The 13332-nt window shown below is 37.8% G+C and overlaps 1 protein-coding gene across 1 annotated transcript in view; it reads right to left on the bottom strand.

Annotated features, from left to right (window-relative positions):
• rims1a (regulating synaptic membrane exocytosis 1a) overlaps window positions 1-13332 on the bottom strand; it is a 479607-nt gene that overhangs the window by 211961 nt on the left and 254314 nt on the right. Inside the window, exons 16-18 of the mRNA XM_072250401.1 lie at window positions 8970-9041; window positions 5898-6051; window positions 5474-5599 (exon numbers count right to left, since the gene is read on the bottom strand). Coding sequence (XP_072106502.1) covers window positions 5474-5599; window positions 5898-6051; window positions 8970-9041 — 352 coding nt within the window. The remainder of the gene's footprint in view (window positions 1-5473; window positions 5600-5897; window positions 6052-8969; window positions 9042-13332) is intronic.

The raw sequence follows: 13332 nt of genomic DNA, 5'->3' as shown, positions 1-13332 counted from the left end.
CTTGTCCACAGACTATGATTTTTGTTGTGAGTGGCTCCTCACTGTTTCTCATCAGCTTGGTTCTCTCTGTGCTGATCTCCATGCAATATCTAGTAGATGTATTGTCCAGACATTTCACAAGGCAGGCCAGTTTATCCTCACTTCCTGCCAGCCCATCAATGTCATTGGTGAACCTGAGGTTGGTTATGGACTGTCCTCCAATGCTGACTTGTTGATACGGTCTTCCAGAGCATCAGATATTATTGGCTCCAGGAAAACGTTGAACAGCAAGGGTGAAAAGGAGGCAGCCTTGTCGGATTCCAACTGATATGTGGAACCACTCTCCAACCATGCCTTGATCAAGTTTTGCACTGCTAGCTTTGGTGTAGAGCTGCTTGATGGTTTGGATCAGCTTCTGGCTCATGTTGTAGCTCTTCATTGTGGTCCAGAGTACATTACACCACACCCTATTGAATGCCTTCTTGAAGTCGAAGAACACGTGGAAGATGTCCTGATTTTGGTTGTATTTCTCACTCAGTACTCGGAGGCTGAATATTTGTTCTATTGTATTTCTCCCACTCATGAATCAGATGACTCAGGTGTTTGTCTTAAATATCATGAGAGTGCCTTCATACTCTATGCACTCTGGCAATGTATTTCAGATTCCAACCACCTAAGGAGTGAAAACATTCTTCCTCAAATCCCTCCTAAATTTGTTGTCCCTCATTCTAAGCCCTCTAGTTTCAGATACCCCTGCAATTGGGAACAGTTTCCTAATTGCCCTGTAATTCTCTAGCCTCCTCCACTCCAAGGAAAATGAACAGCACCTATGAGTCTCTCTTCGTAATTAAATATTTCATCTCAGGCAAAATCCTGATAAACCTCTGCACCTTTTCCAATGCAATCATGTTTTCCTTTAAGGTGAAGAGCTGTACACAGCTCTCCAGTTGTAGCCTAACCAATGTTTTATAATGTTAAATCAAAATCTCTCTGCATTTAAATTCTATGCTCCAGTAAATGAAGGCAACAAAGATTCAATTTTTTTTTAGCCACTGTATTTAAATATTTCAGTCAGAGCCACAGGAATATCTTGCCTTGCCTTCCTTAGCAGTCTGAGATACATCTCATCAGACTTTTCACACTTACCCATCTTTAAGCGTGCTAAGCTATCGAATACCTCTTTAATAACATGTCCTACAGTTCTATTACTCCACCCCAATCTCAAAAACAAGGTTTCCAGCATCTGCAAAATATTTTGTAACTCAATCCCTCCTGTAGACAGGAAGTGGTGATAAGCTGCTGAAGGGAAAAGTGCTAATACATGAGGTTAAAAAGCACAATCTCTCCTCCCTATTTCACCCATCACAGCTCTCTAACTAGACCGTGACTCCTCTGCCATCTCAGGTACAGCGTTGCTGTACTCACAAGCTCCAGCACCCTTATTGGGTGTAGGCAGCTCAGCATCCAAAGCATTGGAGCAAACTTACACCCTTTCTGCCATTAAAGTGTGGTTACCACATACCTGGAGGGCTGTTGTAGCAGGAATTAATACCTCGAACTTGCCTTCTTTGTCTTCTGAACAGTACCCCAGAATACAGTGATTGTTATCATGAATTGGTACCGAAGAAAAATAAGGCAATGTGCTTTAATGATTACTGCCGGTGGCTCAGACATCCACCACCATGAAGTGCTTCGAGAGGCTGGTCATGCCATGTATTAACTCCAGCCTTCCAGACAACCTCCACCCACTGTAATATACGTATTCCATAGCAAATGTCATCTCATCGACCCTAAACTCATCTCTGGAGCATGAGGACAGTAAAGACACCTATGTTAGGCTGTTGCTTATATACTTCAGCTCCACCTTAAATTGTGTAATTTGCAAACTGTTAGGCATCTGACTTAATACCTCCCTTTGCAACTGGATCCTTGACTCCCTGTCCAACAGACTGCAATTAATAAGGACAGGACACAACAGCTCCACCACAATTCTCAATATCATGTGCCCTACAAGGCTGTTTCCTCACCAACTCCTTTACTCCCTACACATTCATGACTACGTGGGCAGATTCTGCTCAAACTCCATCCACAAGTTTGCAGATGACACCATCATAGTGGGCTGAATATCTGAAATAATGATGAGTTGCAGTACCGGAAGGAGATACAGAACCGAATGGTATGGTGTCATGACAACGACCTTTCCCTCAATGTCAGCAAAACAAATGAGCTGGGCATTGACCATTGAAAAGGGGTGGAGGGGTGATGTACATAATCCTATTTCTATCAATACTGCTGAGTCAAGAGGGCTGAAGACTTTAAGTTTATAAGAGTAAACATCAGCAATGGCCTGCCTTGGTCCAACCATGCAGGCACATGGCCAAGAAAGTGCACCAGTTCCTCTACTTCTTCTGGGGGCCTAAAGAAATTTGCCGTGTCCCCTGTGACTCTACTAATATTAATAGGTACACCACAGGAAGCATCCTATCTGGATGCATTATAGTTTTCTATGGAAACTGCTCTGCCTGAGTCTGCAAGAGAATTGTGGACAGAGTCCAACACTCATGGACACCAGACTCCCCTCCATAGACTCTGTTAATACTTACCTGCTTCAGTAAAACAGCCAACATAATTAAATACCTCACCCACCTTGGATATTCCCTTTTCTCCCCCTACCCATCATGCAGAAGATACCAAAGCTTGAAAGCACATACCACCCAGGCACAAAGATAGTACCTACCCCACTGTTATAAGACTATTGAACAGTTCCCTACTAGAGTAAGATAGATTGTGAGCTCAAGATTCCACATTGTTATGACCTTGCACTTTCTTGTTTGCCGGCACTGTTCTCTGAAATTATAACCCTTCATTCTGTACTCCATTATTGTTTTCCTACCTCAATGCACTGATGTGATGAAATGATCTGTATGAATGGGTTGCAAAACCAAATTTTCATCATACCTCGTTTAACTTAACAATAACAAGTGGATTTACAGTTTATTACATAAAGTGATAGAAAGGAAAGTTAGAATTTTCTTGCTGTAATTTGTTTTCTGTTTCTAATACAATCCACATAGCCCTTGCTGCTCTTCACCTCCTTTTTTCAATTTGAGATCAGTTTCAATGGCTAATATTTCCAGTCTCCGTATTTCAAATATCCTTTTGCCGAATCACCCACTGATTGAAATAGAGCAGTCATCAGTATTCAGCAGATACAGAGGGCACACATCAAGCTACAATGACGTAGTTAGGTCCAGACTATGACAGTCTTGTTAGGTATAGTTAATAACCTTTGTTAACTTTATTTTGGGAAAAAGGCAGGAACACCAATCTCGGTTGTTTTTATTCTTTGCATAGTCACTCCTGCTGCATGTGACAAGATTGAAAATTGATTTAGCTCTCCAATACAAAGGATATTTTGGAAAGTTTATGCCTTTGGTAGACTCATCCCAGTAAGCAGCAAATGGGGATGAGAAAAACATTACTGGATTCCACTAGATCAGAGTGAAAGTAAGATGAGAAATGAATTAAGAAAGCTTCACAGGTGAGACCAAGCAGCCTCCTCAAAAGCACGGAGAAAGGCGGCCATCTGAAACATCTGGGTTGGTTGCAACTACCTTTGAAGCTCGTACTGAATCAAAATGCATAAGGAAAATATAAAACCCAAAAGAAATAAATTAAGAAGATGCACTTGTACTCCGTGTTGAAAAATGAGTATCCTAAGTGGAGAGCGAAGATTAATAACACAGGCCTTCCAAGTCATTATACAAGGGAAGAGAGAAAATAAATTGAGGTTATTATAGATAAAAGGAGAAAAAGCAAACAGAGTTTGAGAATATGCATCATAGGTTTGGGGTTTCAGGAGAAGATAAAGGTCAACTGTGAAAGATTAGATTTTTCATCATCCACCAAAAAAAATGGTGCTGAACACTGCCAGTTGTAAATTATTAAGTAATTCAGACACTTAATACCTAATCAGTAATGTGTATGGGATATGGGACTACAGTCAATGGGATATCCTGAATCTTGTGAAAATTGTGATCAAGAATTTATCTTCTGCATGAATAACATCTGTGGACACAAGAAGAAGCAAGAAATGACAGCAAAGGAATTCAAGTCAAATTAAATACAATATGTTAAACAAAGAAATGGAAAGAAAGATTGGATGAAGGAGAAAAGACAATGAAAAGGAAATGAGACATAAAGAAAATGGAAGGAAAAATAAGTAATTTAAAGAATATCCAGGAGATTTTACTACAGGTAAATTGGTCCCTCAACACCACTTCTTTGGTCAAGAAAGCAAAGCGGATCTCCACTTTTTGAGGAGATTGAGTCGAGCGAGGGAACCACCCCCCCCCACCCATTCAAACGAATTTTTACAGAAGCACCATTGAGAGTGAGCTGACCAACTACATCACACCATCTGGTCTAGGAATTGTAAGGCATCTGACTGCAAGTCCCTACAAAAGATTGTGAGGACTGCTTGGAGGATCATTGGGGTATCCCCTCCATCCATCACAGATATTTATCAGGAATGTTGTGTACACAAGGCTCTTTGCATTTTCAATGATCCCTTTCATCTGTCCAACAAGCTCTTTGATCCCCAACCATCAAGGCAGGAGATACTGTAGCAGTGGGACAAGAATATTTAGGATGTGAAAAAGTTTCTTCCCGCAGGCTGTAAAACTACTGAACTCCCTGCCATGGCCCAGGTCTCATCACACATGAAGCATCAGTAGCATTATACTGTTTATTTTTTAACTTGACACAAATGCACCTTATTATTTATTAATTTACTAGTGGTAATATTACTTTATGAGTTATGTATGTGAGTTATATGTAGTGTGCTGTACACCTTGGTCTGGAGGAATGTTGTTTCATTTGGTGGTATACATGTGTACAGTTGAATGACAATAAACTCAAATTTATGGTGTGAGTGGGTTCCCATATGTTATGTTCTCCCTGATATTGTTTAATACTAACTTTCTGTGCTTGTGAAATTAACCTTGACAAATTTTCTTGAAACCCGGTCAGAAATTGACAATGTCCTTTCCATTTCTATGAGTCTCCTAATGAAATGCTCGTAAATCATATGGAAATTTACATTATGGTATTTTCTTTCTCATCTCTCTTTTAACCACAATGTTAAGGTACTGCATTAATTTGCCATTATTTTCCCAGCAATTCCTTGCCTATTGTGTGCTAAGTCTCTATTCTGATGCAGTTAATTATGCTGGCTAGTTGTGAGTCAGAAGGTCAGTCAGAAAATATCGGTAGAGCTCAGAACAAACACAGAGACACTAGTTCAGAGGGGAATGGCCATGAAATAATTCAGCTGGCAAATAATTCAGCTATTTTCCACTTTAGACACCTCTATTGGAGAGATGACGTTTTCGATCAGTGGAATTACTTACAAACACCACTAAAATGAAAACTATTACAAAATGTTGATCAAGATGCTGAACAAGAGCACTGGGAAAATTGATGAACACTGTACCTGTCTCTTTCATATGTGTAATGAGTGTCTAACTCCCTGGGTCTGCGCTCGATGGGACTGCGTGAGACAGCTTGATATCGTGTGGGAGAGCGAGACCGTCTGCTCTGATGGATCTCATCGAGACTCCTATGAGAAAAGATCTACAGGTTAGTTGAGGGTTGTTAAGACTACACTTCAAGTGAAAACGTTCTCTCAACATCTTTTATCTCAAGAGAAAACAATTTAGTGCAAGGAAGTCACAGAAGCACTAAACCCACTATTGGTTATCACAGTGTCTTTTTGTCCAATGATTTTGAAATTCCATGAAAGAAATTGTAGTTTTCCAACAAAACAGATTAACAATTTTGTAAAACAAAGGTTTTATATGATTCTTCCTGTCCATAGTTTAATAAATTGAAACTAGCAGCAAGAACAAGAAACACACCTCTGTAGTGGGACACTGGGTAATCGTGACCGGGTCCTGCCCTGGTCGTCACCACGGTGAGGAGAGACAGAACGTGAACGATGATGCGGGCTTCTCTGCTGATCTGGTACTGTTAGTGTACTTGCTCTACTTTCTCTACTGCTAACCCTATAATCTGTTGGTTAAGATGCCAAAAATAAAAGTACAATGTAAGTTTTAATATTTGTATGCAAGAATATTAATCAATATGAGCAATGTTGCAACTGTAAAGATGAACTTCAATGAAACAAGAAATTAAAAGCGTGATTCCATGCCAACAGCATTTTCACCCTCTCTTTAGCTCATCACTTTTAATCTTTAAATCATGAGACGTTCTTTGAAATGCATGCAAACAAAACAACCTACATTCAAATTAGATTGTCAAGGGGCTGGCCTGATTGTTTGATATTTATTGTGCAATATTATGATTAAAAACAATTGGAAAGCCATCAACTTGGACACATGGACAAGTCCAGAGGCCATGCAAATGTCTACAATAGGTTAAAGCAAAGCCATGCAGGTTGCAGTCAATTGGATATTTTGTGTCTATGACTATGTGCTGCTCTATTGCACTTCACCTGTGGAGCTCAAGCAGGAAGGCACTTAGGGAATGTGGAATCCAAATATTTACTTAAAAGAGTCCAAATATCATCTGCTCCATTGAAGTACATAACTAATCTTGTTGACTGATAGTTTAGCCTCAAATAGTACAGGCAAGCCACAAGAAAAGTATTTTAGCACTGTCAGAACATGGCCATCAACTCTGTCACAAAGCAACATTCTTTCCAAACAGAGTCTTAGATATTATAAAATGCAATTTATTTTGAGAAGCATTAAGTGAACATAACACAGAAAATAAATGAATATAGTATTTCTCCTCTGTCAGGTGGAAAGGGCATAAGCCAGCACTAATTCCAAAATACTCTGAATGTGAGTACAGGAATTTCACTCCCAATTTTGTTTGGCAGCCAATTAAATAGGAAGACAAGTAAAGGTATGTTACCAAGCAACATCCTCAGCAATCAAAATCAATGGCTCTTAAATTATTCATTTTGTCTTTTGACAATTGGAACACTTGCAATAATTAAGAGCTTACTATGTAATGTTCCTCAATTTTCCTGAAACAGAAAGTGACATGACGTTCTAAAGCTGGATTCTTTAGCGAAGAGTGAATGTAATATGGTGATAGAAATTGATCAGAATAATTGCTCAATCTGTTGAAGGGTTAACAGGACAAGCAAGGCAAGCCAACATAAGCTAAAAATTGTAGGAGACTGGATAGACTTGATTTTCTAATTAGCTTTAATCTCAATAAAAAAATTGGCTTTAACATTTTAACAATGAGAATCAGAACATTTAGGCTAATCTATTTAAATAAAGAGTAAGAAACTTGCAAATCAGCAACTCAGCAAGACCATAATCAAAATGCATCGAGATTTGTTTCTGGAAATTGAAAGGATTCAGGGATGCTGTGCGAAAGAAGATAAATAGGGCTGGTTTATTTTAAAAAAGGCAATTTTATTTGGTATTTTTATTTTCAATCCTTCATTTTCTTAATCTCTTAATGTTTTACTTAATAATTTGTTGTTCTTTGTTCTCATTGAGCAGAAAATTGTCAAATCTCTTCCCTGTGCCCCTGCATTGATCACCTATGGAGTAGGGTATAGAGTGGGATACCAGAGGACTCTCAAGCAGAAAACAAAAATCAATTCTTAAAACCATAATTAATGAAAAATGAAACAGACAACATAAAGCAGAATGTTTAGCTTTTTAAATTCTTTAATCTAAAGATTATTTTTATGTAGAATTTAATTGCAGAATTTCGTTGCTTTGTTAAAGCCTTAAGCTCTAAAGTTTTAACCTAATAAGTTCCATCAAAATTGCTATTCAAATATCACTTGACACCATGGTTTTTGCATGAGGCATGTTGCCTTTTTACTTCCAATGTGGATTACTAGTTTTATTGTGGTACTTTTTAATATCTGTGTACAAATGACTGATTTGCCTTCGTAAAAAAATGATAGCATACTGTTAATTTTATTGAGTTGTGAGCAAATAGATTTTTTGACAAAAACTAGATACAAAGTTTTCTTATGATAAACAATCTTATTGTTTGCTGATCCAAATTGCAGACAAATTGTAACCCAAAATTCAGCAAGTCTAATTACATGTTTTTAAAATTCTGCACTTTGAAAGCAAGTTTGACTTAACTGAATGCGCAATTTAATTATGTGCTAAATTATTTTTTAACTTTATAGTTTTCATGTATGGGTCATTTAGCGAGGCTTTACTAATCATGTGGTCAAGGATAACAGATTACAGGAACATGTGACGATATCTTCCTCAAACCTATCTCTATCTTTCAAGATTTCATATCTTAACTGAGGCCTCGCAGTAAGTGCATAATCATGACTACTCATTTTGTATACAATGTCTTATGAAAATGTCCTGAATTCTTTCTTGGACATAAAGTTAAATAAACCCAAAACAGAAATCTATTTTTATATTGTTCAATTGTAAGTTTATGTAGGTCACTGAGTTCATTCAGATATGAAACTACTTAGCTATTTTATTTCAACACGAATTTACATCAGTTCATGCCTTCCAAAATGTGCTGCAATATTATGACGTGATTATTGTACTAATGCCACTAATCTGGAAGTTGATGAAAATAACCTTTTCTTTAAAAGTTATTATTGTAATACTCAAATTCAATTGCTTTAGTTAAAAATTACGTCAGCCCAATCAGTAGTCATCTGTGCACTGTCAAATGTACATTTACACATTTTAAAGTAATAAGCACCATCTTCAGTGTGAAATAAATGCTTCTTAAGCAGTGAATTTAATAGAATGATTATTATTATTTGTATATATTAAATATCAGCTAACAAAGGTGTGCTTTCACATATCTAATTATTATATTTATTATGGTTGGCAGATAGATGTTATCTGCTCCTGGAAATATTACTGACCTCCTGCTAGAGCCCCACATCAAAAGCAATTCTAAATGCAGATAGCATTCATAGATTAGAACATAATCTGCCCCCCACCCACCTGCTGAGACCACTCCAATACCATCATCAACATCATAATCTGAGATGTCACTATCACTGATTCGCTGAGATCCTGGTTAGTGATGGAACAAACAGACAAAACAACTGTGTGTGTGGACTCATTAACAGTTACTTTAAAATCAGAAAAGCTTTAAAGAATAAACATGTTATATGAACAAGTCACCTAGAAAATTAAAAATTGAGTTATTCTATACTTGTAGCAATACAATATTTTATTGGGCTCTTTTTAACACAAAGTAAATCAGTTCACATGAAATGAATAAGAAACATGCATTTAGCCAGTCATGGTATTTTATTTTGTAAACTGAAATTAAGAAAAAATAATTAAACTTTAACCATACATGACAAATGACCAACAGCATTCTTACTGCAGAGCCTTACTCACTGGGCGAATATTCTGAGACACTGTGTTATGCTCGGGTATGCACAGCTCAAGATTTTTCATCCACTTATGATGTAAAAAATTGTGGAGGATACTCACAGAAATTCCCAATACTTGGTTGCAGTAAGTAAGGCTCCATAGCAGGACAGTACACTGTGAAATGTATTTTAACACCTGCAGTATCTTAAAATTTTGTTCTTGTTGCATGAGATTGGTGATTAATAATACCAGATTTGCACTGCATGCTGAGACAGCAATATAAATCAAAACAAATGAAGTATGAATGTAGTTATTGACATAATTTGAGTCAGCTATTGTTTATGCATAATTTCAATTATTATTATTTTGTTATAACGCTTACTCCCTTTTAAAATGTAAACTCTATTACAGTGTCATTTAGTCTGGGAATGGCACTTGTGTTGCATATGAAAAAACAAGGATTCCTCCTTGATAAATGCCAAAATAGTATGGAAATTCTGACAGGTACGTGGTAATGGCTTGGCTGTATCTGAATGGACATCATTAAATTGAGAAACCAGTGAAGAAATATTTTCCTCTTTACAGACCTGTCATTTCCTTTTTCCCAAATTAAGTAAGTGGGCTGAGGGTTATGTGATAAGAGGATGCAGCTGGTACCAGCAAGGAATGGAAAAGTACTGGGGTGATATTAATTTTAAAGGGTATAAAAATGGGGCACTTACTTTTGTGCAGTGGGAAAGCTTTGCCATGGGTTAGGTCACAGCTGGGGTTAGTGTTAATGCAGAGGCAGAGAGAGAGGGGTGGAGGGGGAGAGAGGAGGAGAGAGAGAGAGTCTGACATTGCAGAGGCCAGCTTGCTTAGTGGATGATAAGTATTATTTTGATTTCTGTGCTGCTACTACTATAGACATTTGATTTCCTTTCTATGTTGCATTTGTACTAGTTCTAATAAAGTGTTTTCTTGTGATCTTGAACATGTATGTTCTGTCTCCTCGGTTTGTGAACGCAAATGCAAATACTCAGAGCTGCATCAGAAAAGAATACAGAATGAATTTTATAATAATCTTCACTTCATCTGGAAATGCACAGAGATCATCAGTTTGCAGCAGGTAATCTTTCAATATTAATCCGGAATGATCTGTGGGGATTTCCATTATACCCCATTTTAGGCATTTAATCCTCCTCAAAAATGTAGTGGAAGTTTTGTGCTGTATAAATATTTAGCATGCTTGTTACAGTCATTTGGTGACAGTTTTGATGCATTCCGGGTATGATTAGGCAAGGTGAACACATTTTCATGAAAAGGAAATCATTTTGAAAAATCTGACATAAATTGTGGTATTTACAAACCAGAATGACTGTACTGAAATACTGACACACATTTTCAAAATTCAGAACGTTGAGGAAATTTGATTTTATTTAAGTTAGAGCTCAGGCTACCCTGTTAAGTTATTCTTTACACTGATTACCTAGATTTTAAAGAGGTATTTGAGAAGTTATCACACAAAAATTTTGGGTACATTAAAAAGGGGCATTCAAGAGCTGGGGATGGACACTGGCAAAATGGCAAAAATCAGAGTAGGAATACATTGGTCATTTTCAGCTTTACATGCTGGACTGGTGAGGTTCCCTTAAGATCTACATTGGCCATCGCATTAGCACTATGATTAGTGCAGCTGAGTCATGGTTCCAGTGTTTGATACTAACCCCCAGTGCTATCAATGTGTATAATTTCCTTGTAACCACATGGGTTTCCCCAGGTGCTCCAATTCCTTCCCACATCCCAAAGATGAGCTGCTTGTTAGGTTATCAGGCTTCTGTAAGTCACTTCTTACACAGTGCCTGCTGGGAGAACTGGGGTATGTAATGGGCAAGTAAACAGTGTAGGCTACAGGTAACATATGGGAGAATGAGATTGATGGGATTGATCTGAAAGCCAACATAGACCCAGTTAACTGAATAGTATCCCTCTGTTGTAAGGGAATATAAAAACAACATATAAAACTGAAGTATGAAAATATGCCCCTAAACAATATGCAGCAACAGTAATGATTATGATTTAAAAAGGATGTGTAGCACATCCAAAGGTAGAAAATTAAGAAGGACACAGTGATTCTGTTCAGAGCTGTAGTACCATGAGCTTTTCATTACAGAAGAATGCCAATAGAATCACTTGGCAATAAGCAACTTATGAAAAAATGTATCTGACTTTCAGGATTCAAGTATCAGCAACATGGACAGCATTTACTTCCCACCCTTACTTGTCTTAAAAAAATGGTCTTGGGCCTATACAGACGTACCGCACGGAAGGATGTGCACAGATTCCACACCAACTATTTGCACTAATCCCACATTAATCCCTTCTTTTCTTTCATTCACCCCACATTCTAATCAACTCCTCCCAGATTCTACCAGTTACTTAGACATGGTGTAACCTACCAACCCACAGTTTTGGAATATGGGTGGAAAAAGCATGGATAAAAACCATATGGTTCCAGGGAGAACATGCAAACTCCACATAAGTGCTGCCTTCTTAAAGCACTGTTGTCAAGTGGGCTGCTTTTCACTATAAAGATTAATTCTACTTTTATTTTATAAAGCACTATCACAGAATCATTGCAGCACAATGAAATCGTTTAGTTCACTTTCCCTTCAGCTATGTTAATTACTTTCCCTCAAGTTGGTATCTACTTTCTCAAAAAGCTGCGGGTTCTAGATAATGACCAATTTCTGATTCTGGAGATTATATCTCAAAACCTCCCCAGGTCTTTTGCCATCACTTTTAATTTGTGTCCCTCGATCCTTAAATCTGACTGGAACAACTTCACTCAGTTTTATCTAATGAAAACAAACAAACCTATGAACCAGCATTAAGCTGGGTGTCAAGATCTTCCATGTTTTAACCAACCCTCCCTCAATCTTCAAAACCTATCATTATTTAGTACACCTTTATTAAACCTCTTCTCAAATAATGTTGCTCCAAAGAGAATAACTCCAGATTCTCTGGTAGTACAGTGCAGCATAAACCCTGCTTATCCCTGCTTCACAGCACCTCTAAAGCTTGATGACTCAAGATGAATGCATTGGTCTTGAATTGCTGCATTTTAAAGTTGAGCATAACCTCACTAGTTTTGTACTCTATAACTCTGTGAAGCTCAGAATTCCAGGTGTTTTATTGAATATTGTCTTCATATGGTCTCCTCTACTGTCAAGATGAAGCCACACTCAGGTTGGAGGAACAACACCTTATATTCCGTCTGGGTAGCCTCCAACCTGATGGCATGAACATTGACTTCTCTAACTTCCGTTAATGCCCCACTTCCCCTTCATACCCCATTCGTTATTTATTTATTATTAAAAAAATTCTCTCTCTCTTTTTCCCTCTGTCCCTCTCATTATATTCCTTGCCCATCCTCTGGGCTTCCCTCCCCCTTTCTTTCTCCCTAGGCCTCCCATCCCATGATCCTGTCCCTTCTCCAGCCTCGTATCCCTTTTGCCAATCAACGTCCTAGCTCTTAGCTCCATACCTCTCCCTCCTGCTCCCACTTTCAAATCTCTTACTATCTCTTCTTTCAGTTAGTCCTGACGAAGAGTCTCAGCCCGAAACATCAACTGTATCTCTTTCTATAGATGCTGCCTGGCTTGCTGCATTTACCAGCATTTTTTGTGTGTGTTGCTTAATATTCTTTGCCTGTTTTGCAGATTTATGCATACAAAATCTCTCAGTTCCTCTACAGCTTTTAGAACTGTACCATTATCATACACTGCTCCTCTCATTATTCTGTCATTTTCTGTGATTTCCTTATCTTGTCTACTCCCAAAATGGACAACCTCACACCTGGCTGAACTAATTTACTTATATTTGCCACTTTAGTGCCCACCTAACCAGTCAATTGATATTTTCTTGCAATCCATAATTATTCATTCCAGTTTTGATGTAATCTATAAATCTTCTATTACATTTAAATAGAAATCACTAAACT

The sequence above is a fragment of the Mobula birostris genome, chromosome 2, assembly GCF_030028105.1.
Source record: "Mobula birostris isolate sMobBir1 chromosome 2, sMobBir1.hap1, whole genome shotgun sequence".
NCBI lineage: Eukaryota > Metazoa > Chordata > Chondrichthyes > Myliobatiformes > Myliobatidae > Mobula > Mobula birostris.
Note: the sequence above shows the minus strand (reverse complement) of the source record. Positions and strands in the feature narration are given on the sequence as shown.